This window comes from Ornithorhynchus anatinus, chromosome X1 (genome assembly GCF_004115215.2).
Source record: "Ornithorhynchus anatinus isolate Pmale09 chromosome X1, mOrnAna1.pri.v4, whole genome shotgun sequence".
Classification (NCBI taxonomy): Eukaryota; Metazoa; Chordata; class Mammalia; order Monotremata; family Ornithorhynchidae; genus Ornithorhynchus; species Ornithorhynchus anatinus.
In genome coordinates, this window is record NC_041749.1 from 88,881,957 (window position 1) to 88,909,160 (window position 27,204).

The 27,204-nt window shown below is 47.1% G+C and overlaps 1 protein-coding gene across 1 annotated transcript in view; it reads left to right on the forward strand.

Moving 5' to 3' along the window:
- KBTBD12 (kelch repeat and BTB domain containing 12) overlaps positions 1-27,204 on the forward strand; it is a 51,608-nt gene that overhangs the window by 20,983 nt on the left and 3,421 nt on the right. Inside the window, exon 4 of the mRNA XM_029052255.2 lies at positions 13,352-13,549. Within this exon, the coding sequence (XP_028908088.1) occupies positions 13,352-13,549 (198 nt within the window). The remainder of the gene's footprint in view (positions 1-13,351; positions 13,550-27,204) is intronic.

Genomic DNA, 27,204 nt, shown 5'->3' on the forward strand with positions numbered 1-27,204 from the left:
CCAGGTCTCTTGATTCCCAGTCCCTTGCTCTTTCCACTAGACCGAGTAGGATTAGGTTCCTAGCTTAACAAGGTAAGGGTTTGGGACAAAAACTCCCTCCCTCCCCAATCCCCTACTCGTTTTAGTTTGGGAAATTGGGAAATACTCAAAAGATACCACCTACCGTATAACCTTTATAACTTATATGGTGAGCCCTTGTTATAACCTTTTCTATTTAATGGAATTAGAGCTACTTCAAATTATATTGATTTTTCTTCTTATTTGATTTCTAGATCACCTTCACTGTGCTTTCTTTAAAGACTCTTCTGAACTTTAAACAATTGAATAAAATGTATTAATATTTCTCTAACAGAGCAGCTCTTTATGACTATTTATTAACATATTAGATCTTTTAAAATTATGCCCTTCATGACAAAATCGCCTCAGGGGCTAAGTATGAAAAACCCCAAGAAATTAAAAGTTAAAATAGAGCAGCAAAAAAAAAAAAACCAACGAAAACGAAAACGAAAAACTAAAATGTCAGTGCAAAAAGGTACCTCTTGCATCACATCTTGAAGGTCAGCGGAATAAAGATAGGGACATGAGAAACCAGATTGGATAAGAGGCTCTGCCAATAAGAACCTTCTGTGGAAAATTGTAAATGAGATTATAAGCTCCTTGAGCCGATTCTGTTGTACTCTCCCAAGTTATTAGTAATAATGTTGGTATTTGTTAAGCGCATACTATGTGCAGAGCACTGTTCTAAGCGCTGGGGTAGATACAGGGTAATCAGGTTGTCCCACGTGAGGCTCACCGTCTTAATCCCCGTTTTACAGATGAGGTAACTGAGGCACAAAGAAGTTAAATGACTTGCCCACAGTCACACGGCTGACAAGTGGCAGAGCCGGGAGTGCTCTACTCTGAATAAGTGCTCAGTAGAGAAGCAGCGTGGCTCAGTGGAAAGAGCCCGGGCTTGGGAGTCTGAGGTCATGGGTTCGAATCCCTGCTCTGCCACTTGTCAGCTGTGTGACTGTGGGCAAGTCACTTAACTTCTCTGTGCCTCAGTGACCTCATCTGGAAAATGGGGATTAAGACTGTGAGCCTCACATGGGACAACCTGGTTACCCTGTATCTACCCCAGCACTTAGAACAGTACTCTGCACCTAGTAAGCGCTTAACAAATACCAATATTATTATTATTACTATTGATTTATTAAGTGATTGATTAAAATGCCCGCTAGACTATAAGTTCCTTATGGGCAGGGATTGTGTCTACCAAATCTATTGCATGGTACTCTCCCAAATGCTTAGTATAGTGTTCTGCACACAGTAATAACTACCAGCTCGTCTCTAGAGTGTAAGCTTGTCTCTAGACCGTAAGCTCACTGTGGGCAGGGAATGTGTCTGTTTATTGCTATATTGTACTCTCCTAAGTGCTTAGTACAGTGCTCTGCACACAGTAAATGTTCAATAAATACGATTGACTGACTTTTTCATTCACTCATTCATTCAATCGTATTTATTGAGCGCTTACTGTGTGCAAAGCACTGCAGACAATATAACGATATACAGGCATATTCCCCGCCCACAACGAGCTTACAGTCTAGATGGGGTTTGTATGTTCATAAGTGCTGTGGGGCTGGGAGGGGGGATGAATAAAGGGAGCAAGTCGGGGCGATGCAGGAGGGAGTGGGAGAAGAGGAAAGAAGGGCTTAGTCAGGGAAGGCCTCTTGGAGGAGATGTGCCTTCAAGAAGGCTTTGAAGGGGGAGAGAGTAATTGCCTGTCGCATATAAGGAGGGAGGACTTCTAGCAGGAGCACCTTTAACGATCCGAATTGCCAGGGGAGTGCACAGGAAGAGGGGCCTCACAAATCTAGTCATCATTTGGAATTTACCTTGGAGGAAACAGGAAGCCAGAACAGAGTGCAGATCATTGACATCCTATGGTCAAACTGTAGAGAGCATTCAGTGGTTGAGTTACTTTATTCTATACTGGCTGTGGCTTTTAGGCAGTCTTCAAGGGTTGTAGGTGTCCAGCCTGGGCATCATAAAGTGTAGCAAATGGCTGAGGTACAAGGTTCTCATCATTTTTTAATGGGATCTGTTAGGCACTTACTATGCGTCAAGCACTGTCCCAAGATCTGGGGTAGATACAAGTTGGAAACAGTCCCTATCCCACATGGGACTCACAGGCTAAGTCTGGGAGGAGAGTTTGTAATCTCCATTTCGAATAGCTGGTGGCAAAGGAAAGTTCTAGCCAAATCCGCCCCTGAGACTCTCAGAGCAGCTTTAGAGCTGAGAGAGCCCAAAAGCCGTGAACTTCAGTGACCAAGGGTAATGACCATCCTCGGGGCACCGATGAGACTACAGCTCTAAATGTCTCAATTTGAAAGCCAAGAAATAGATTATTCTCTCAGAATTGTAGTTAAATTCAATTCAGCAGAGGCTGATTTTACCTAAAATGGTCTAAGGAAACAGAGGAACAAAGACAGGATACACTAATCCTCTTCTGACATCCCTCTCCCCATCATTCGATCCTCAGAGAAAATGGCAAAAGAGGTAATATATCAGTGGATGGGGGTTGGGGGAGCGATTAAACCTGAAACTAGGACCCAGTCTACAACACATGGGATTCAGGGGAAACCTAAGCTAAGGTACAGTAAAACAAAGCCTTGGACAACGCTGCACTCCAGCTGAAAATTGCCGTGGATAGACCAGCATGGGGGATGGCAATTAAAAAAGAGGAAGGGCTGTTTTTGAGCAGAAGCTTTATCAGGATCAAGAGAATGGGAGGCAAAAATGGAAACGGCATCGGGCACTATGAACAGCAAGCATGACAGTACAATCCATCAATGGTATTTATTGAGAGCTTACCATGTGCAGAGCATTATACTAAGAAGTTGGAAGAGTGCACTATAACAGAGTTGGTAGACACATTCCCCGCCCACAGTGAGCTTCCAGTCTAGATGGGGGGACAGACATTAATATAAGTAAATTATGGATATGTGCATAAAATGCTGTGGGTCTGGGGGTGGGGTGAATGAAGAGTACAAAGCCACATGCAAGGGTGATGCAGAACGGAGTGGGAGAAAAGGAAATGAGGGCTTAGTCAGGGAAAGTCTCTTGGAGGAGATGGGCTCTTAATAAGGCTTTGAAGGTGGGGAGAGTGATTTGTCTGTCGGATATAATAATAATAATAATAATAATAATAATAACTGTGGTATTTAAGTGCTTACTACGTGTCAGGCACTGTACTAAGCGCTTGGATCGATACAAACTATTCAGGTTGGACACAGTTCATGTCTCACACGGGAGGGGGGGCCCACGGATCACAGTCTTAATTCCCATTTTACAGACAAGGGAACTGAGTCACAGAGAAGTTAAGTGGCTTTCCCAAGGGCACACAGCACACAAGTGGCAAAGCCAGGATTTAGAACCCAGGTCCTGCTGACTCCCGGGCCCGTACTCTAGCCACTACTCTAAGCTACTTCTCGCAAGACTGCTTTTTCTTACGGTATTTGTTCAGCACTTACTATATGTTAAACACTGTTCTAAGTGCTGGGGTAGATTTAAGTTAATCAGGTTGGACACAGTCCCTGTCCCACATGGAAAATCAGAACTTAGGCACAGAGAAATTAAGTGACTTGCCTAAGGTCATACAGCAAGCAGTTGTCAGAGGCGGGATTAGAACCCAGGCCCGCGCTCTTTCCCCTAGGTCACGCTACTTCTCAGATGAAGACGGTGAGCCCCATGTAGGACATGGACTGTGTCCAATCTGATTAGCTTGTATTCATCCATTCAGTCGTATTGATTGAGCACTTACTGTGTGCAGAGCACTGTACTAAGCGCTTGGGAAAATAGAACGCAACAGTAAACAGACACATTTCCTGCCCACAAGGAGTGACGAGAGTGGCGAGAGACAGATGTTGATATAAGCAAATAAATTGCAGATATGTACATAAGTGCTGAGGGGCTTTAAGGGGTGAAGAACAAAGGGAGCAAGTTAGGGCGGTGCGGAAGGGAGTGGGAGAAGAGGAAAGGGGGGCTTAGTCAGGGAGGGCCTCTTGGAGGAGAGGGGCCTTCAATAAGGCTTTGAAGCAGGGGAGAGTAATCGTCTGTTGGATATGAGGAAGGAGGGCGTTCCAGGCCAGAGGCAGGATGTAGGCGAGGGGTCGGCGGTGAGATAGATGACACTGAGGCACAGTGAGAAGGTTAGCCACAGAGGAGCAAAGGGTGCGGGCTGGTCTGTAGTAGGAGAATAGCGAGGTGAGGGGGGACGGAGTCCCAGTGCTTAGAACAGTGCTTTGCACATAGTACGCGCTCAACAAATGCCATCGTCATCATTATTATTACGGAGTTTTTGCGGTGAGGAGTTTTTGTTTGATGTGGAGGTGGATGGGCAACCACTGGAGTTTTTTGAGGAGTGGAGAGACATTTCCTGAACGTTTTTGAAGAGAAATAATCTGGGCAGCGGAGTGAAGAATGGACTGAAGTGGGGGAGAGACAGGAGGCCGGGAGGTCAAGCGAGGAGGCTGATGCAGTCATCCAGGTGGGAGAGGGTCGGGTTAACGTGGTAGCAGTTTGGATGGAGAGGAAAGGGCAGATTTTAGCGATGTTGTGAAGGTGGGACTGACAGGATTTAGTGATGGATTGAACATGTGGGTTGAGAGGAGTCAAGGATAACGCCAGAGTTACAGGCGTGTGAGACAGGAAGGATTGGTGGTGCCGTCTTCAGTGATGGGAAAGTCAGGCGGAGGACAGGGTTTGGGTGGTGAGATAAGGAGCACGGTTTGGGACACGTTAAGCTTGAGGTGTCGGGGGGACACCCAAGAAGAGATGTTCTGAAGGCAAGAGGAAATGTGAAACTGCAGAGACGGAGAGAGGTCAGGGCTGGAGATGTAGATTTGGGTATCGTCGTTATCGAATCGGTAGTTGAATCCATGGGAGCGAATGAGTTCTCCAAGGGAGTGGGCGTAGATGGAAAATAGGAGACCCAGAACTGAACCTTGAGGGATCCCCACATTTGCGGGCGGGGGAACCCGAGGAGTAGCCCTCGACGGAGTCTGAGAACAAACGGCCAGAGGGATGTGTGACTGTGGGCAAGTCACTTAACTTCTCTGTGCCTCAGTTACCTCATCTGTAAAATGGGGATTAACTGTGAGCCTCACGTGGGACAACCTGATTACCCTGTATCTACCCCAGCGCTTAGAACGGTGCTCGGCACATAGTAAGCGCTTAACAAATACCAACATGATTATTATTATAAGAGGAGAACCAGGAAAGGACAGTGTCGGTGAAGCCAGCGTCTAGTATGGGGAGGCTCAAGACTAGGTGGGATGGCATTAGTAAATGAGGGCAGGGTTTAGGGATCGACTGATAGCTTGGAAACCATGTCCAAGGCTGCTTTAATAAAGAAATTCGGGAAATGCATTCAACTGTGACAACACAGTGGTAGTTTGCTATCCAGTTGGCTGGGAAAATGGGAGATGCCGGCTAACCTGGGGATCCATTCCCAGAAAGAGCCTATGCACAGGGCTCACGAGGACAGCGTAGTTAGGAATAAAGTCGCTGTAGAGGCTTGTTAGCTGAACCCTGGCTATCCTTAAGTATGGGGAGGCAGTAAGGCGAGGGAGGGAGATGAGGGGAGGTTCAATCGTTGAAAATCTCCCAGCGCTGAAGTTGTTTTGAAAGGAAGGATGGTTTGCTAGTCAGATTAGCTAGCAATTAGCTAGTCAGAGCTCAGGCGGCAGCCTCCTGGGGAACTGCACATACAGCTTGACTTCCCTACTGCCTGGAAGGGCTTGAGCATTCTGATCATTGTAAAATTCCCCTCGGAGTGGAGAGTCCCCTCAGGGGCTTCAAGGGCCATAATGGCTCTCTGCAGTCAAAGCCGCCTGCGGGGCGGGCTGGCAGCCTGGTGCCTAAAGTCTGTTTAGTGTTCTATTGTACTCTCCCAAGGGCTTAGCACACAGTAAGCGCCCTCTGACTGACTGACTGACTGACTAAAGTCAGGATGCCCTTCCCCTTCTGTTCTCGCCCGCCAGGCCGAAGTTGAGGGCAGCCGCGTTGGACCCCTGCTTCCCACCAACACAGCTCTCGAGTCCACGGGTTGGCTCCTGAAGACACGGCACTTCCTTGCCCCCACACTGCCGGCCAGAAGCCAACCTTTCTACCTTTTCGGTCGTCGGGAAAGCCGTAACTTGTTTAGACGAAGGATGACCCCGCCTGGAGCAGTGAGAAGCAGTGAGGACTATTTTCCCCAATAACGACGTTTTGCTCTCTTGGTCCCACCATTGATCCAAGGGGAAGAGCACGGCTCTGGGAACCAAGAGACCTGGGTTCTAGTCTGGTTCTGCCATCAGTGGGGGAGGCTTCCGACTGAAGAGCCACCTCGGGTGTTCTCCGAGGGTGGAGGGGCACCACGGAAATCTTGTAAAATAGCTGGCTAAAGTGGACAAAAAAGCCAGAACGACTCTCAAAGCGACCGCCGACGAGGTTAGGACGCTTATGAGAAGCAGCGTGGCTTAGTGGAAAGAGCAAGGGCTTGGGAGTCAGAGGTCATGGGTTCTAACCCCGGCTCCGCCGCCTGTCAGCTGAGTGACCTTGGGCAAGTCACTTAACTTCTCTGAGCCTCAGTGACCTCATCTGTAAAGTGGGGATGAAGACTGTGAGCCCTACATGAGACAAACTGATTTCCTTGTATCTACCCCAGTGCTCAGAACAGTGCTTGGCACATAGTAACTGCTTAACAAATACCTATATTATTATTATTATTATTATGACCCTCTCCTGGGGTCACTTCGGCCATAATTGGGTCCTGCACTTAACGAACTTGATGTGCTCATCGCGGTGTGCTGCACCCCTGCCCACCTTCCTATCGATCAGTCAGGGGTATTTATTCATTCATTCAACTGTATTTATTGAGTGCTTACTGTGTGCAGAGCACTGTTCTAAACGCTTGGAAAGTACAAATGGGCAACAAATAGAGACAATCCCTGCCCACACCGGGCTCACAGTCTAGAAGGGGGGACACAGGCATCAAAGCATTTATTGTGCGCTTACTCTGTACAGAGCACTGGACTAAGCGCTTGGGAGAGTGCACTGCAGCAGAGTCGGTAGACCCGTTTGCTGCCCACCAGGAGTTGACAGTCTAGATGAGGAGACAGACGTTAAAGGAAATTATGGATGTACACGTAAGTGCTGTGGGGTGACTACCAAGAACTTAAGACGCCGCCTGCTCGTCGCCCTCCGCGCCTCAGCGAGACCATGAATGACGAGGGCAAGACAGTGTGAGCGGCGCTCCGCAAACCACGATCACGAGAACCGATTCCTCTGTGCCGGTTCCCAATCATTTCTTTCCCGATGCATCTATCTTATCCATGTGAGCCAGCGATGTGTCTGATTCAGTATCCTTGAACTTTTCCCCAGTTCAATGGACTAGTGGCCAGGGAATCAGAGGATCCACCTTCCAATCCCAGTTCTGCCGCTTGCTTGTTGGGCAACCTCGGGCGAGTCATCTTGTTCTTTCAGGAAGAGTCCATCACTGCTGTTTTTCTCATTGTTACTCTTACTGTGTTATTTGGGTTATTTGGGGGTTTTTCTTGTTCTTCTTTTTAACTGAGTTGTACCAGTTATTTTTTTCCCAAGGTGTCTATCTCTTCCTGTCTCCCTGTGAGCCAGGTATGTGTCTGATGCGATATCCTTGAACGTTTCCCTAGTAAAATGGCCTGGCAGGAAGAGCCCAGGCCTGGGAATCAGAGGACCTGGTTTCCAATACCGTCTCTGCCCCTTGCCTGTCGGGTGACCGTGGGCAAGTCACTTCACTCCTCTGTTTCCTCAAGTGTAACATGGGAATTCAATAGCTGTTCTTCTTCCTAGACTGTGAGTCCCACGTGAGAGAGAAACCTTGTCCAACCTGATGATCTTGTATCCACCCCAGTGCTTAGAACAGTGCTTGGCACATGGAAAGCACTTACCAGATACCACAATAATCATTACAATTCTTGATACAAAGGAAATGAGGAACAAATGCAACAAGGAGCATTGGGACCTAGTGGATAGAGCCCGGGCCCGGGAGTCAGAAGGACCAGGGTTCTTATCCCATGTTCTGGTCCTGACTCCGCCACTGGTCTGCTGTGTGACCTTGGTCAAGTCACTTCACTTTTCGGTGTCTCAGTTACCTCATCTGTCAAATGGGGAATGAGACTGTGATTCCCATGTGGGACATGGACTGTGTCCAACCTGATTAGCCTGTATCTACCCCAACACTTAGAACAATCACTGGCACATAGAAAGTGCTTAACAAATACCCTAAAAAAAGAAATAATAGCTCTCGAATTGGGGAAACGATAAAAATGCTGGCCCCACACAGCTTTTACCGCCCCCTCTGTAACAGATCACATCGTATAAGAGAGACAGGGCTCCCTTAGGTGGTAGAAACCTGGGTTCTAGGCTTGGGTTTGCCACTGACCATCGTCAACCTTAAAGCACCTCCACCTCTACCTGTCAGGTACCGGGCATCTCCGTGTGTACTATGCATATAAACCACCTCACCCAAACGGGGTTTTGCCAAACCAAAATGTGGTTTTTAAGGAGGGAAATGTGTCTCATCTTCCCGGAAGACAAAGACAAACCCAGAAAGATCAAGGGCTTTTTTTAAGAAATGCTCTTTTCTCTTATCGCTAAAGGGGAGAATAAATTTCTCCCCATAATTTGGGTTGGGCGTGACTCAGAACTATTGTATTTATTCTGGCGGAGTGAGAAGAGCTGTGCTCAAATGCAACAGAGCTATCAATACATTTAGTCAGCAGGCCTGATAATACAGGAAGATAAGGGAGGGTTGTAGATCCCTCATTAAAATTCCAAAGCTGTGCTGATCACATAACCTACCCTATGATTTCTCTCATCCAAAAGATGAGCCTTGTAGGACCGGTTTGTTCATAAAGATGGTGTGCTTGATTTCGTTATTTAACAGAGATTCGAGTTAAGCTTGAAATTCATTAGAACTGCTGTAGCAGAGTATCCTTGAAAGTGCGCGGGATTACAGAACACCCAAGTGTGACAGAAAAACTCTTAAGCATTAATTTTCATTTATGTATTTTATGCATTTTATAAGCCAAAAATAATATAAGCATACAATTAAATTAAATTAAATGAGCATTTTATGTATGGATAGATACATTTCCATAATTCATTTATTTATATTAATGTCTGTCTCCCACTCTAGACTGTCAGCTCGTTGTGGCTAGGAAATGCGCCTACCAACTCTGTTGTAGCGTACTATCTCAAGCGCTTAGTACAGTGCTCTGCACACAGCAAGTGCTCAATAAATACCATTGATTTATTGAGCAATGGGTTTCAGAACACACTGGGGGCTCCACTAACCTATTTTCCTCTCTTAGTCGAACATCTGAGCTATCGGCCGATGAAACCAGAGGACATCTGTCGAACGGGAGACTCTGAGCACTATGATTACTTACACTTGGGGAACCGAAAGATGAACCTGACAAGCACCCAGTTATCCAAAAATGCAAAAAACATAGAACCCACTGCATGCATTGCGTCGGAGAGAGTTTCTCCAGGGGATAGAGCAGCAATTCCGACTCGGAATTCGTGATTTTTGGTGCCTCGTCTGCCCCGTCTGACTCACTGTGTGGCCTTTAGAGAATTATTTAACCTCTGTTTGCCTCAGCTTATTGATCTTGAAAATGGCTCAAATCCAATTTTCCTACCTTCCCGCAAGGGTACGGTAAAATGCGATTAATTAGACCATTTCTATCGGGAACAATAGCCCAAGGAAGCAGTGATATTGGGGTGGGACCAAGCCCATGGTTGCACAGCTCCAGAAGGAGATGATCATTTGACAGCCACACGCCCCAGGAGACTACTTCAGGTGGGCTGAGTTCAGGGCCATTTCTTGAGCCAGCTAATCCCCGGGCCACGTGATTCCATCCGGTTGTGTGGGTCCGTGCCACCAGCACGGTGCCCCTGTGGGCCCTGATTCAGTCAGGGGGGCAGGAGGTGGCTCCCCGGCCCGTGGCCGTCCTGTCCGCTGGCTGGCAGAGAAGAGGCTGAGGCAGGAGGGCAGACGTTAGAGCGAACTGACCCTGAGAGGAAGCGGTATGGTCTAGTGGAAAGGGCATTCAATAGTGCTTATTCATTCATTCAATTCATTCAATGGTATTTATTGAGTGCTTGCTGTGTGCAGAGCACTGTACTAAGTGCTTGGAAAGTACAATTCAGCAATAGAGACAATCCCTGCCCACCATGGGCTTACTATCTAGAAGGAGGGAGACAGCAAAACAAGGAAACAGGCATCAATAGCATCAATATTGAGTGTCTACTCTGGGCAGAGCCTTGTACTAAACGCTGGGGAAGGGTTGCAACGGCGGATAAATTAGATACCATCCCTGGCTCATGATTTAAAAATAACAGGTGAATTCGGGGGCGGGGGGCCCGGGGAAAGGCAGCAGACACACAGGAAAAGAGTGAGCAACAAAACCACCGAAGAAAACAAGGACCCAGTCTTTCACGTAAGCTGGAACTGACCAGAATTTGGCTCCGGTTTAAGATGAAGCCCGGGCCATAACCCCATCTCTCCCATTATATTTATTTGTTCTCTATGCCCCTATGTGTACCTGTGTGTCCGCTGTCTTTACCCCCGCTCACCTGTCATTTTTAAATCATGAGCCCCTGTGTGGTCTGGCGAGTATGTCTAATTTATCCTGGGTTGTACTCTCACCCAGACTTTAGTACTGAGCTCTGCACGTAGTAGACACTCAGTAAGCACTACTGACTGAATGAACAAATGAATGAATGAATGAATAAATAAATGAGAAGGAGTGTGGCTTAGTGGAAAGAGCACAGGTCTGGGAGTCAGAGGACCTGGGTTCTAATCCCAGCTCTGCCACCTGTCTGCTGTGTGACCTTGGGCAAGTCACTTCACTTCTCTGATCTCAGTAACCTCATCTGTAACATGGAGATAAAAGATCTGTTCTCCTTCCTCTTAGACTCCGAGCCCCACGTGGGATAGAGACTGTGTCGATCTGTATTTACCCCAACGTTTCTGCTTAACAAATACCGTAATTATTATTAAAGGACTTATTAGTGTAAGACGGGGTAGGTGGAGTTGAAGGAACGGATAGAAGAAAGGAAAAAGAATATGTACTTTGTTTAAGATGTAACCTGACAACGTGTTACCGGGAGAAACATTTGTTTTTATGGATTTTGAAAAAATAATGTGGGCCTTTGAAGTTTCTTGACATTAAATCCCTGCTGGGCATTGAGGAGCTGGAGTTTTCGCTCTGCCGAGGCCTCATGTCACCTTAGACAAGTTCTCTCTGCCTCCATTTTCCCATTAGTTAAAAAGTGGCCATGATTTCTTCCATTCATTTGAAAATTGTAGGCAAAGCTTGAAGGAGTTGCTCATCTTTGGAAGATGCGTTATTCATTCTAGTCTGTCAACTGAGGAGATGGCACCACCAAGAAGATCCGGGGAGAACAGTGAAATAATATTGGGATCCTGGCTTGGAAAAAACAAAAGTAGAAGGTCCTTTCCCTTGTTAGCAGGCCCCAGAGCAAACCTCCGCAGCTCTTCGGTAATCCGTCGATCAATCAGTCAGTGGGGGGTATTTATTAAGCACGTACTGTGGGCAGACCACTGAAGAAAGTGCTTGTGAGGGTACAATAGACTAGGTAGACACAGTCCCTGTCCTGGAGGCGCTTACAGTGTAGAGGAGAAATTTACAATCTAGTGGGCTCAGACACTAAAATGGTCTCTAGTCATTGGCTAGACTCTGCTTAAAATCCCACCACTCACCATTGCCATTCGTAGGTCCTCACCATTCCCCTGTCTGTGTCTGCCATTACTAAGGTGGCCGAGAGGCCGTGGACAAGCATTAATCAATGGTATATATTGAGAGCTTACTCTGTGCGGAGCACTGTACTAAGTGCTTGGGAGAGTACAGTACAGTAAGTAGGCACACAGGGGAGACGGACACTAAGATAAATTACGGGCAAGGGAAGCAACCGAGTATAAGAATATGTACATAAAAGTTGGAGGAATAGGGCAGGGGGAGCAGTCCCTAAGTGCTTAGGGGGTGGAACTGTGAGCCCCATGTCGGGCAGGGACTCTGCCAATCAGTCGAGCGATCAATCCTATTTATTGAGCACTTTTCGCATGCAGAGCACCATACTAAACTCTTGGGTGTAACAGAATTGGTAGTCTCGTTCCCCGTCCACAAGGAGTTTACAGTCTAAAGGGGGAGACAGACGTCGCTATAAATAAATATAGTACAGGTGTGTACATAAGTGTTGTGCGGCATGGGAGAGAGTCGAGGGCGGAGGCTCGAGTTTACCACGTCGAAGGCGGCAGTGGTAAACCACTTCCGGATTTTTACCAAGAAAACTCTCTGGATACACTACCAGACCGATGGCACGCGGAGAGCGGGGCGTTCTGGGAGAGATGTCTCCGTGGTGTCGCTTTGGGTCGGAAACGACTCGACGGCGTAAGCCGAGACAAGGCATAAGTGCTGTGGGGCTAAGGATGAGGTGAGTGAAGGGTATGAATCCAAGGGACAAACCTGAGCTGAGCCCTACTGCTTAGTACAGTCTTGAAAACAAGCCCTTAACAAATATCACAAACACCCCCAAGAGCTTAGTCAGGGAAGGCTTCCAGAAGGAGGCAAGCCCAGGTGTCAGGACAGGTTAAAGGAGTTGGAACTGTCACATTTTGATTAAGTTGTAATAGGTGTATGAGGATTCTTTTTTTTGTTTTAAATGAGGTGGATTTTGAAAGTGGAGGACAACTGGTAAGAGGACCTGACAGAAGAAAGTGAACTGAAATTGCAGCCAGAGTTTAATTAAATATGAAACCTTCTTGACATTCAGGGAGACCAAGGAAGGTAGTAGAATTGCAATCCCTGAAGATCTTTAAAAAATAGAAGGGGCGATCTTCCATCTGAGGTGGTTCAGGTGTTCACCTGGTTAAGTGTTTAGACCAGATATTCTCTCAAGGTCTCTTCCAGCGGTAGGATGCTACAGTGGGTATTGAAACTCCAAAAGAGGAACCGTTATTTCTTACACAGCATCCACTATGTAAAAAGCCCCGCCACAGTGATTCTAAGGTATTAAATTAAACAAAGATGCAAAATTCTTTGAAAGAGCATCAATCATTCTACTTCTTGTTTTAAGAACATGTTAGAGCCTCTCATACATCATTGGTATATAGTCTACCGGTAAATACTTGACAGTACAAACAAAGAGCACTTGAATGATGACACTGGTCTGACTGGGGGAAAGGCGGGGGTGGGGAGTGGGGGTGTTTCCGTCTTCCTTTCGCGAAGCTTTCATTAATGGACGTTATCTTTTGCAGGTGGGATCGGCTGTCTGGGTCGAGACAAGGGTCAGGTGCGCAAGTGCCTGGATGCTGTGGAAATCTATAACCCTGATGGTGATTTTTGGAGGGAGGGACCCCCTTTGCTCTCTCCTCTCCTCTCACTGCGAACCAATTCTACGAATGCAGGGGCGGTGGATGGGAAGCTGTACATCTGCGGGGGATTTCATGGAGCGGGTAGGTGATGAGACAAAAAAAAAAAGTGTGCTTCTCCCAAACACATGTACTGTGGTCTGCGGCTGTTTCCCTCACCCTTTTTCAAGGGGTGACAGATAGATGGTTGTATTTTCTCCTGAAAGCTTGTGTGGTGCTTTAGAATCTTCCCAGCCCAAGTTAACTGAACTTAGAGAAGCAGCGTGGCTCAGTGGAAAGAGCCCGGGCTTGGGAGTCAGAGGTCATGGGTTTGAATCCCGGCTCTGCCACTTGGCAGCTGTGTGACTGTGGGCAAGTCACTTCACTTCTCTGTGCCTCAGCGACCTCATCTGTAAAATGGGGATTAACTGTGAGCCTCACGTGGGACAATCTGATTACCCTGTATCTACCCCAGCGCTTAGAACAGTGCTCTGCACTTAGTAAGCGCTTAACAAATACCAACATTATTAGAGAAGCAGCGTGGCTCAGCGGAAAGAGCACGGGCTTGAGAGTCAGAGGTCATGGGTTCGAATCCCAGCTCTGCCACTTGTCAGCTGTGTGACTGTGGGCAAGTCACTTAACTTCTCTGTGCCTCAGTTACCCCATCTGTAAAATGGGGATTAAGACTGTGAGCCTCATGTGGGACAACCTAATTACCCTGTCTCTAACCCAGCGCTTAGAACAGTGCTCTGCACATAGTAAGCGTTTAACAAATACCAGCATAGATAGCATCTTTGCCTCCATCTACAAAGTGGAGCATAATTTAATCAATCTGTGGTACTTATGGAGCGCTTACTGTGTGCAGAGTACTGTTACTAAGTGCTTAGGAGAGCACAGTATAGCAGAGTTGGTAGATATGTTCCCTGCCCCCAAGAAGCTTAATTTCTGAACAGCCCACATATGCATAGATTCTTCCTGAGAAGCTGATAATAATGATGGCATCTGTTAAGTGCTTTCTATGTGCCAGGCACTGTACTAAACGCTGAGGTGGATACAAGCAAATCGGATTGGACACGGTCCATGTCCCGCATGGGGCTCACAGTCTTATTCTCCATTTCACAGAGGAGGTAACTGAAGCACAGAGAGGTAAAGTGGTTTACCCAAGGCCACACCGCAGACAAGTGCCAGAGCCGGGATTAGAACCCATGACCTTCTGACCCTCAGGCCCGGGCTCCATCCACTATGCCATGCCGCTTCCCAACTGGCTTTCTGGTCTGGGCTAGGGCGGTCAGAGAAGTGGACAGGCCCGGCAAGAAGCCTAAAAAAAATAGTTGGCTAACGTAGCTAGTGTGGAGCGGGTAATATGACCGTCACATGTTTTAGGTTTATTTTTATGCTTGCATATTGACATTAGTTCTGTCACCATTCCATTATAAACTCCTTAAGGGCAGACACCGTGTTTCGGCTGTCCTTGTAACTCTCGGTGTCGGGTAAAGCCCTCTCTGCTCACGGTGACTGACTTCACTAAACTGGGATCAGAAGTGTAACTTTTGAGGTGGCAAAGCGGAGCTGTCCCAAGGGCAGTGCCACTGTGGGGTTCCTTTAAGGACCTTAGCCCTGTTGTTGGTCTAGTGAAAAGAGCAGTACCCTGGAAACCTGGAGATCTGGGTTCTCGGCTGGGATCTGCCCGCTGGGACCAGGTCTCAGTGGTGCCTCCATCTCGCCTGTCTCGCCGCCGACCCCTGGCCCACGTCCTGCCTCTGGCCTGGAACGCCCTCCCTCCTCTAATGCGCCAGTTACTCTCCCCGGCCTTCGAAGCCTTATTAAATAATAATGTTGGCATTTGTTAAGCACTTACTATGTGCAGAGCACTGTTCTAAGCATTGGGGTAGATACAGGGTAACCACGTGGGATGGCTTGATTACCTCATATCTACCCCAGCGATTAGAACAGTGCTTGGCACATTGTAAGCGCTAACAAATACCACCATTATGCTTATCATTGCCCGGATGGCAAATACAATAGGCCTAGTTGGGGCAATGGGGATAACAGATCCTCATCTCCCAGCAGCTATTTAGAAGGCTCCCAAAAGCACGACCATGGCCCGATCATGCTCAGCGGAAAGCACGTGGTTCTGGGATTTGTTGTCTTATAATGTATCCAGTTCTCCAATACGTTGCCAGGAGTTGGTGTAAAACCCCGTATTGAGGAAAATTTGCACTGTAGTACTCATCCCTCCCGGAGCTGTGCACGTGCAAATGCAGACAAGCCATTTCCCCGGGGAACAAGACAATTTCATTATCATTATTCCCCTTTTTTCATTCCTTAATTCATTCAGTCATATTTATTGAGCGCTTCTTGACTGCGATCTCCTTGTGGGCAGGGAATGTGTCTCCCGACTCTATGTCATACTCTTCCAAGCACTTAGTACAGTAAGCGTTCAATAAATGCCATTGATTGATTTTTTTTTCAGTTATCATCATTATTGTTGTTGTTGTTTTCAAGCATTTACTGTGTGTTGAGCTCTGTTCTAAGTGCCAGGGTAGATACAAGTTAATCAGGTTGGACACAGTCCCTGTCCCACGTGGGGCTCACGGTTCAAGTAGGAGGGAAACCGGTATTTAATCTCCATTTTACAGATTAGGAAACTTGAAGCCCCGGGAAGTTAAGCGACTTGCCCAAGGTCACACAGCGGGCAAGTAGCAGAGTCAGGTTTAGAACACCGTTCCTCTGACCCCCAGGCCGGTGCTCTTTCCACTAGGCCATGACATGTTGAAACAGGCTTGCACTGTCAGATGAGCATTCTCTAATTTCCTACCAATGTTCTAGTCAAAATATATAATGCCTGTCTAGTTGTTTTTGTTTCCTTGTCTGCCTCCCCCCTTCTAGACCGTGAGCCCGTTGTTGGGCAGGGATCGTCTCTGTCTGTTGCCGAATTGTACTTTCCAAGCGCTTAGTACAGTGCTCCGCATCCAGCAAGCGCTCAATAAATACGATTGAATGAATGAATATAGTGAAAATACACGTTACGGCAGAACTGGATGTATTTGCTTGGACTCCAGTGTTCCCCGGGAGATTCTGTAGTGAGGGGAGTAGGGAGGGAGAGTGCAAAGTGTCGAGTTGTCCATTTGAGAAGCATCGCGGTCTAGTAGAAAGATCTCCGGCCCGGGAGTCAGGACACCCAGGCTCTGCCACTTGCCTACCGAGTGACCTCGGGCAAGTCACTTAATTTCTATGTGCCTCCATTTTCTCATCTGCAAAATGGAGATTAAATGCCCTTTCTCCCTCCCTCGCAGACTGTGAGCCCCATGTGGGACAGGGACTGTGTCCAAACTGATTACCTTGCATCTACCCCAGGGTTTAGCAGAGTGCTTGGCACAGAGTAAGCACTTGACCGATACCACAATTAATATTAGGAATCTGTGACACCTACTGCTGGTTCTCTTGCTAACAATTCTGAAGTTGCTGTAGTCCTAGAATAACTAGCTGGAAGTCCTAGAATAGCTAGCTGGGTGATAATAGTGTCCCCGAATATCGGTGCCTCGTAGATCCAGCTTTTTCTAAATGGATTATTTTGCCTGTGGAGTGAATGGCAGTGTGGAAATAGAGGTCTGGTGAGAGGTAGCACTCTATTTCACCTCGGCTTTTCCTGTAAGTGCAATAACTTCAGCACTTCACACGACTATTTTAGCCTCATTTAACAACCATTGAGCGAATTATCTGAAACTGCCTCTAAAATAATATCTAATGTACTTATCATCTAGTCAACTTTCTTTAATGTCTCATTTATGAGCCTATGACGTGAAAGGACTAATTTGGATGACACATCACTGTATTTGCATTGACTTCATTATCCCTCAACGTGTAGCAGTCAGATTTAAAAATAAGCCGAAACGGAGTAAGCGAAAGGCTCCCGAGATTGATTAGTTGAAGCGGTAAATGAAGCAGTTAGATTCAAGATGACTAACTGTTTAATTCTAACCTCACTAAAGAGGAGCACTTTGCTAACCTAACCGTGAAAAACATGCTTGAGGAAGACATGTTTGGGCACGGAGCCAGATAAAGACAGAGTCGATACTGGAAGAAAGTCAGAACCTTTTAGATGCCTACATTCATTTAAGAAATGAGCCTAACCGTAAAATGCAAGCTTTCCCTTTGTTCTTCAGGAGACTGCCACAAGAGGAGAGAAATTGCGGGAAAAGATGTGAGCAAACATTCGATTTCACATGCATTTGGAGGCAATGAATCAATTAACTAAAAGCCAAGCGCAAGCCGGCCACAGCAAGGGTGACATAGTCTGTTGTTTGAGATTTAGAGCGGTGATCGAGTTGATGGAGTAGGGAGGAGAGACCCAAAGCCTTGTGGAGCAGCACGGCGACGTAGCCGATGGAGCGCCGGCCTGGGAGTCAGGAGGTCCTGGGTTCTAATTCCGGCTCTGCCACTTTTCTGCTGTGTGGCCTTGGGCCTCACACTTCGCTTCTCTGGGCCTCAGTTACTCATCTGTAAAACGGGGATGAAGGCTGTGAGCCCCTTGAGGGACAGGGACTGTGTCCAACCCGATTGGCTTGTATCCAGCCCGGCGCTTAGTACAGCACCTGGCACATAGTAAGAGCTTTTAGAGAAGCAGCATGGTGCAGTGGATGGAGCCCGGGCCTGGGAGTCAGAAGGTCATGGGTTCTAATCCCAGCTCTGCCACTTGTCTGCTGTGTGGCCTTGGGCAAATCACTTTGCTTCTCTGGGCCTCAGTTACCTCATCTGTAAAATGGGGATTGAGTGAGCCCGTGAGCCTCATGTGGGACAGGGACCGTGTCCAACCCGATTTGCTCATATCCACCCCAGCGCTTAGTACAGTGCTCGGCCCGAGGCTGCCAGGAGTTGGAATACCTCCTCAGAGCAAGTCAGCCAAATGATATTATCGTATCAGTAGTGATATCAAAATTCAAAAGTACTTTACGGAGGAATAAATGCCTAATATTTAAAAGAACAAATGATAAAAATGAGCCCTAATCACCCACCCGTCCCTGTGGGCCCATAATAATAATGTTGGTATTTGTTAAGCGCTTACTATGTGCAGAGCACTGTTCTAAGCGCTGGGATAGATACAGGGTAATCAGGTTGTCCCACATGAGGCTCACAGTCTTCATCCCCGTTTTCCAGATGAGGTCACTGAGGCCCAGAGAAGTTAAGTGACTTGCCCACAGTCACACAGCTGCCAAGCGGCAGAGCCGGGAATCGAACCCCTGACCTCTGACTCCCAAGCCCGGGCTCTTTCCAATGAGCCACGCAGAATGTGTAACCTGGCAGGGGCTTCGCTCCACTGGTTTATGCAGTTTATGAGAAGCAGCGTGGCCTAGTGGAGGGAACCCAGACCTAGGAGTCAGAGGACGTGGGTTCTAATTTCCACTATGCCATTTACCTGCTGTGGGACCTTGGGCACTTAAATCACTTGACGTCTCTGTGCCTCAGTTCCTTCATCTGCAAAATGGGGATTCGATCCCTGTTCTCCCTCCTACTTAGACTGTGAGCCCCATGTGGGACCTGATGATCTTGTATCTACCCCAGGGCTTAGTACAGTGCTTGAGGCGAATGGGGAGGGCTGCCAAGGGAAGGGAAGCAGCAATCTTCCTCCCGAGAGGATCAGGGCCAGTGTGCGACTTTGCCCTAACTTCATTCCCTTAAGGCTAACCATAGTGATTAAAGGAGTTTGGTCATGACTGTGAGGAGTTAGTTACTGGTTCTTATAGATTCTTTCAAACCCATCGCTAGTGAAATGAATGTGTTCACAAATACCATATTAGGATCGGCTCTGCTTGGAATTGCTTGGATCTTAGCAATCTGTGGTTCATTTACCCTCTGGATACTCCCCTGCCATCCCATCTCCTCTGACTGAGTGGAAAGAGCCCGGGCTTGGGAGTCAGGGGTCATGGGTTCGAATCCCGGCCCCACCGCTTGCCAGCTGTGTGACTTTGGGCAAGTCACTTAACTTCTCTGTGCCTCAGTTACCTCATCTGTCCAATGGGGATTAAAAACTGTGAGCCCCACATGGGACAACCTGATCACCTTGTATCCCCCCAGCGCTTAGAACAGTGCTTTGCACACAGTAAGCGCTTAACAAATACCACCACTATTATCATTATTATCTTTAGGTTTTTCCGCCCACCTCCTGAGCTCTTTTCCATCCACCTACTCCTTTCACCTTCTGTCCACTCCCTCACTCCCCAGTCCATGCATCCTTTCCCCAGTTTTTCCGGACTTGCCTGTCTCAGATATCGTCTCTTTGGGCTTTCTTTCTTTGCTCCTTTTCCTTATTTGGTTCAAGCCTATATTCATTCATTCATTCATTCAATAGTATTTATTGAGCGCTTACTATGTGCAGAGCACTGTACTAAGCGCTTGGAATGAACAAGTCGGCAACAGATAGAGAGTCCCTGCCGTTTGACGGGCTTACGGTCTAATCGGGGGAGACGGGCAGACAAGAACAATGGCAATAAATAGAGTCAAGGGGAAGAACATCTCATAAAAACAATGGCAATTAAATAGAATCAGGGTGATGTACATCTCATTAAACAAAATAAACAAAATAAATAGGGTGGTAAAGATATATACAGTCGAGCGGATGAGTACAGTGCTGAGGGGGTGGGATGGGAGAGGGGGAGGAGGAGAGGGAAAGGGGGGAGAAGAGGGTTTAACTGCGGAGAGGTGAAGGGGGGGTAGAGGGAGCAGAGGGAGAAAGGGGGTAGCTCAGTCTGGGAAGGCCTCTTGGAGGAGGTGAGTTTTAAGTAGGGATTTGAAGAAGGGAAGAGAATTAGATTGTCTGAGGTGAGGAGGGAGGGCATTCCAGGACCGCGAATACTACTGAATATTAGTATTCAATATTCACTATTCAGTATTCAATATTCAATATAGTAATAGTGAATGAATACTATCGAATGAATACTATTCATTCGATAGTATTTATTGAGCGCTTACTATGTGCAGAGCACTGTACTAAGCGCTTGGAATGTACAAATCGGTAACAGATAGAGACAGTCCCTGCCCTTTGATGGGCTTACAGTCTAATCCTATCAATCAGTTGATTGATGCATAGATGAGTGAGGTGAGGTGGGATGGACTGAGCTGATTGAGCGCTTTATGCATTTTTTGAGTGTTTTCTGTGTGTAGAGCACTATATTGAGCACTTGGGAGAGCACAAAACGTAACAGAGTTGGTAGACCCATTCCCTGCTCACAGGCATTTCCTGCCCACAGCTCAAGAGGTGGGTGGAAAACCCTAAATAATAATAATAATAATAATATTGGTATTTGTTAAGCGCTTACTATGTGCAGAGCACTGTTCTAAGCACTGGGGGAGATACAGGGTAATCAGGTCATCCCACGTGAGGCTCACAGTCCCCATTTTACAGATGAGGTAACTGAGGCACAGAGAAGTTAAGTGACTTGCCCACAGTCACACAGCTGACAAATGGCAGAGCCAGGAGTCGAACCCATGACCTCTGACTCTGAAGCCCAGGCTCTTCCCACTGAGCCACGCCTAAAGAGAGGGGATGGGATGGCATGGGAGTACTAAGTACTTGGGAGAGTACAATACAACAGCGTTAGCAGCGTGGCCTAGTGGAAAGGGCATGGGCCTGGGAGTCGGACCCTGCGTTCTAATCCTGACTCCGCCAGTTGTCTGCTGCGTAACGTTGGGCAAGTGACCTCACTTCTCTGTGCCTCAGTTCCCTCATCTGTAAAATGGGGATTAAGACTGTGAGCCCTATGTGGGACAGGGACTGATTATCTCACATCTACCCCAGCGCTTCGTACAGTTCCTGACACACAGTAAAGGCTTAACAGATACCATAAAAAAGAGGATCTTACAGTCTTAGAGGGACTCTCCCTAATTCCCCACCGGTATTCTATCCAACGGACGTATGATAGGAGATCGGGGGGGGGGGGGGCGGGGGGTGATTTTGTAATGATACGGCCACTGCTTACTAGCTGTGCGACTGTCAGATCGACAAACGGAAATCTACAATTTCCAAATGATGTGATTTGATCAACATTCTGCTCTCCGTATGTTGCACAGACCCGTTAATACTCTTGCCGTGTTTATTCCAAAAAAACACACAATCTGGCTCAGGTTATTCTATCAAATGTAAATACCATTCCAAAACAAAGTTTTTTCATTTAAATGGTAATCTCTGTTTATCCTGCTGGCAGTCACCAGCTTCCAAAATGTGAAAGTAGGTCCATTCCGTACGGCGGTGCATGTGTGGGATTTTAGCGTTTGAGGCTGACTCATTAAACGGCTGCCCCGTCGGGAGATCCTCCCATTAACATCTGTAGAACGGCTCCTCTGGGGCTTTAATCCGGGCCTGACTTCGATACCTAGTTCGGTATTCGAGTTCCTGCCTGACAGATGCAAAGTTTTCCCCTTCCTAATGTGAACCTCCCAGGAGTCTTCTAGACTGAAGATCCTTGTGGGCAGGGAACGTGTCCACCGACTCTGTTGGATTGGACTCTCCCACATGACGATGATGGTGTTTTGTTAAGCGCTAGAAGCAGCGTGGCTTAGTGGCAAGAGCACCGGCTTGGGAGTCAGAGGTCGTGGGGTCTAATCCCAACTCCGCCACGTATCAGCTGTGGGACTTTGGGCAAGTCGCTTAACTTCTCTGTGCCTCAGTTATCTCATCTGTAAAATGGGGATTAAGACCGTGAGCCCCACGTGGGACAACCTGATTACCTTGTATCTACCCCTGCCCGCTTAGTCCAGTGCTCTGAAAACAATAAGTGCTCAATAAATACCATCGATGATTGATTGATTGATTGAATGGAGGCACCCAACTGCCAGGCTGAGGCTCTGGGGTTCTCCTCACCTAGGACACTTGCTCCTGTGAGGGGCTGAGAGGAATTCCAGAGCAGCCCCCTGCTCCGGCGTACACAGACGTGGTTAAACCAAAACCATTTCCAGCCGGGGGCCTAAGTGCTGTTGAGGATCCCTTAAGCATCTCGTTCACATTAGGCGCTCAAATACTGTCGGTGACGATCAGTCAATCATTGGTATTTATTGAGCGTTTACTGTGTGCAGAGCTTGGGAGAGTAAAATGAGAAGCAGCGTGGCTTAGTGGAAAGAGCCTGGGCTTGGGAGTCAGAGGTCATGGGTTCTAATCCCGGCTCCGCCACTTGTCTGCTGTGTGACCTTGGGCAAGTCACTTAACTTCTCTGTGCCTCAGTTACCTCGTCTACAAAAATGGGGATTAAAAAAATGTGAGCCCCACGTGGGACAATCTGATTATCCTGTATCTACCCCAGAGCTTAGAACAGTGCTCTGCACATAGTAAGTGCTTAACAAATACCATAATTATCATTATTATCATTAAAATAGAGAAGCATCGTGGCCTAGTGGATAGAGCACGGGCCTGGGAATCAGAAGGACCTGGGTTCTTATCCTGGCTCCGCCACATGTCTGTTGTGTGACCTTGGGCAAGTCACTTCACTTCTCTGGGCCTCAGTTACCTCATCTGTAAAATGGGGATTAATAGTGTGAGCCCCATGTGGGACAGGGGATGTGTCCAACCTGATTAGCTTGCCTCTACTTACAGGGCTTAGAACAGTGCTTGACACATACTAAGCACTTAACGAATACCAACATCATCATCGTTATGGTACAGCAGAATTAGCAGGCCCATGTTCCCTGCCCACAAGGGGTTTACTGTCTAGCGAGGGAGACGGACATGCAAATAAATTAGGGCTACGCACGGAAGTGCTGTGGGGCCGAGTGGGGTGCGGGGGACCGGGGGGACGGGACTATCAAGTGCTTAAAGGGTACAGATCCAAGGGCACAGTGCATTCAAGTAGGGTAAATGAGGAATCAGTCGGGGAATCTTCCTCGCTGACTCCCCTGCCTCCTCTCTCTTCTCAGGGAGTAATCCCAGCTCCGCCACATGTCCGCTGTGAGACCCTGGGCTCGTCACTTAACTTCTCTGGGCCTCAGTTACCTCATCTGGAAAAAGGGGACTTTGAGTCTGGGAGACTGTGAGTCCCTTGAGGGACATGGACTGTGTCCACCCTGATTAGCTTATATCTACCCTAACGCTTAGCACAGTGCCTGGCACATAGTAAGTGTTTAACAGATACCGTAAAAAAAAAAAAGTAGTACTATAGTAGTACTCTAGACTATAAGCTCGTTGTGGGCAGGGGATGTGTCTTTTTTATAGTTATCTAGTGCTCTCCCAAGTGCTTAAAGTGCTCCGCACTCAGTAACTGCTCAATAAATCCGATTAACTGACCGACCGACGAGTAATAACATTTATTTAGAATACCCAGGTGGGAATTAGATACGGTCGCCGTTCCTCGGGGCGGGGGGTGGGGGGGAAGCTCACGACGATGCTGCCACAAGCGGACTTGGGGCAGGATGATGTCGGGGTGGTCACGGTCACAGAGATCCCTCCATCTTGACACTAACTGGAATCTGGCTCTCTCCCTTTTATATTTCATCCCCGAATGCACAAATCATTACCCAAGCCTCAATCATCCCAAACACATCACGGCATACGAGGAGCAGATACGCATTATTCAGGCCGGCTTGGTCTCATGCAAATTCATGACACCCACCTCACTCTTTTCTCTTTTTTTACGTAGCAGGAGCATGGGGCTCAACAGATACTTTTTAAGGATGATGATTTTTTTCCATTTAACCTATGAAATATTCAATAAATTTCAATATTCAATACATCTGGAATTCCTGTAAAGAAACCAGCCAAGCAGGAGATAAACTCATTTACGTCTCGTATTTCATTATCTCACACACTCTTCCTCTTCAGCATTAGTGGGGTCCCCTCCCGCCCCTCCACCCCACCAGAAAGTGTAACATATTCAACCGATGAAAAATTGTCAATAAATTCAACACATCTGGAATTCCAGTAAGCAAATCAGTCATTTGGTGGCTAATTTACTGTCCAGGATAGGACATCTCATAAGTCGTTATCGCGCACGTTATTCCCCATTCCTCGTCAGCCAGGATTATCAATCAGTGGTATTTATTGAGCGCTATCTGCAGAACACTGTAGTAAGCGTTTGGGAGAGTATAATCCAAAATGATGAACGGACACATAATAATGTTGGTATTTGTTAAGCGCTTACTATGTGCAGAGCGCTGTTCTAAGCGCTGGGGTAGACATAGGGGAATCAGGTTGTCCCACGTGGGGCTCACAGTCTTAATCCCCATTTTACAGATGAGGTAACTGAGGCACAGAGAAGTGAAGTGACTTGCCCACAGTCACACAGCTGACAAGTGGCAGAGCCGGGATTCCCTGCCCATTCCCTGCCCATACCGAGCTTACAGTCTAGAGGGGGAGACAGAAGTTAATATGAATAAAGAATTTCTTCATATGATTATATTTATTATAATATGTAATCTAAAGATATTAAATCTTTAATATTAATCTAATATTAATCTAATCTAAAATATAATATTAAATCTAAAGGCGTGCTGTGGGGTTGAGAGTGGGGCGAATTTCAAATGCCCAGAGGTCACAGATCCAAGTGCGTAGATGACGCAGAGGGGAGAGCAATTAGCGGGGTCCCCTCCCACCCTGCTAGAAATGGAAAAATTTTCATTCCCCTCTCTCAGGGTGGCACCTGGAGAGTTTCCAGTCCTCTACCAGTGTCACCTATGGGAGGGAGAGTCAAGCAGAGGCCTGTCCATTCCATTCCCAGCTTGGCCAGTGACTAGCGAGTGGAAGGCCCCCTGCTACAAATCAAAACTCACCTGTGCTGAGCAGCGGCGGCATGGGAGACACTCAACAGCATAAGCCAAGAGTCTTTATACTTTTGCCATCTCGGCTTAGACAAATCTATAGAGCACAGATCAGAATTATCAGCCCATGGTAAGCGCTCAAAAAATACCACTGATTTGATTGATTCAGTGAAGCAGAGGGGAAGCGGTGTGGCTTGGTGGAGAGAGAACGGGCCTGGAAGTCAGAGGACCTGAGTTCTAATCCTGGCTCGGCCACTCGTCTGCTGAGTGACCTGGGGCAAGTCCCTTAACTTCGCTGTGCCTCAGTTCCCTCATCTGTAAAATGGGAATTCAATTCCCGTTCCCCGTCCTACCTAGACCGTGAACCCCATGTGAGCCCTGATTATCTCATATCTGCCCCAGCATTTAGTACTGGGCTTGGCACATTGTGCTTAATAAGTACCACAATAATAATTATTATTACTAATAATAACTAATAATAAATATTCTGCTGTCTTTTCCCAGTTCCTGCCGATTGAAAGCACACGTTTTGCAGTCGAGTGGCATGAAATTCTTATGTACATATCTTTCCTTTGTCTTTCTTACTTGAAACGGAGCGTCGTCAAGGAGCACGGGCCCAGGAGTCAGAGAACCTGGTTTCCAATCCCAGCCCTGCCACTTTGGGCAAGTCACTTCTCTCTGCCTCAGTTTCCCAGTTTGTAAAATGGAGATTAAGTCCTGCTGCCTCCTATTTAGACTGTGAGCCCCACGTGGGACAGGGACTGTGTCCAACCTGATAATCTTGTATCTACTTCAACGCTTATTACAGTGCTTGGCACATTGAAAGCACTTAACAAGTAGCATGATTATTATCACCTCCAGGGATTGGCAGCTCTAAATTGGGTGAGGGGAGCTCTGTCTTTGTGGCCCAAACAAATAACCTGCCCTACTTCCCTAGAGGTTCTGAGGGATACCTGTTACAATCGATTAATCAATGGTATTTATTGAGCCCTTACTGTGTGCAGAGCACTGTGCTAAACGCTTGGGAGAGTGCAGTGTAACAGACGTGGTAGACACATTCCCTGCCCATAACGAGCTCTGTTTCATATTTACAAAGCTGCCTGCTCACTGGCCAGTCAAGATTAATTTCTGTTTGACTCATTCCGAAGATGAAAATCTTCCTTGGGCTTGAAAAGGTGAAACTAAATGTGTGCAGGAGAAATATTAATTTCATAACTGTAGCTCTACCTCTGCAAATGGCCCAACCTAAATGCATGGAACCGTCTCTCCATCTTGTTGAACTGCCCCCCCGAAAGCGAAAAAATACACTGCATTAGCATTTGGTTTACAACACTGTGAGCTCGTTGTAATTGCTGACATCTTGCTAAGGTAACGAGTTTGCATCTCAGCATCACTGTTTTCTGGGTGAGGAGTAGCTTAAAGGATCTTTTTTTTTTTTTGGCTAATCTCCCATAAAGGTTTGCTCCCCTCCTCTCATCCATTATGTAATTTAGATTTGAGAACGTTGTTAAGCTCAGTTTTGATTATAGTACTCACAGCACCTTAGTGAAATCAATTAAATTTAGACTTATGAAGGGGCTCGGCACAGCAACGACTGTAGGGGTAAAGTCGGAGGATGCAGACTTGGAACCGAAACAGCATCTTAGTTGCCCTGCAGAGTGACCAAGTAAAATGAAGCAAGCAGCTCACAGCTGTTCATTCAAATTCCTCAGTCCAATTCCATTTGAAACAAATGTTCAAAGTTCTCCCAGCCACCAGTTTTGCTCTGAATAAATCACCCATTGATAAATCTGATGTAGGAGCCAAGGGTTTTTGTAATGGACTCTGTCCCTGAATACTCTGTCAAAGCCACTGAATCACTGGTAAGCCGTTACACTGCATCTGCATGGAAATGCGCCTCACTGGCTTTTTTAACAACGTTCGCATCGTCAATAGCAATCTATAATTCAGGGCTTTTCCGGAGAAGAAGCGGCACAAAAACTCAACTCTAGACAAGCCCATTTCTGGAACGACTCCCTCTT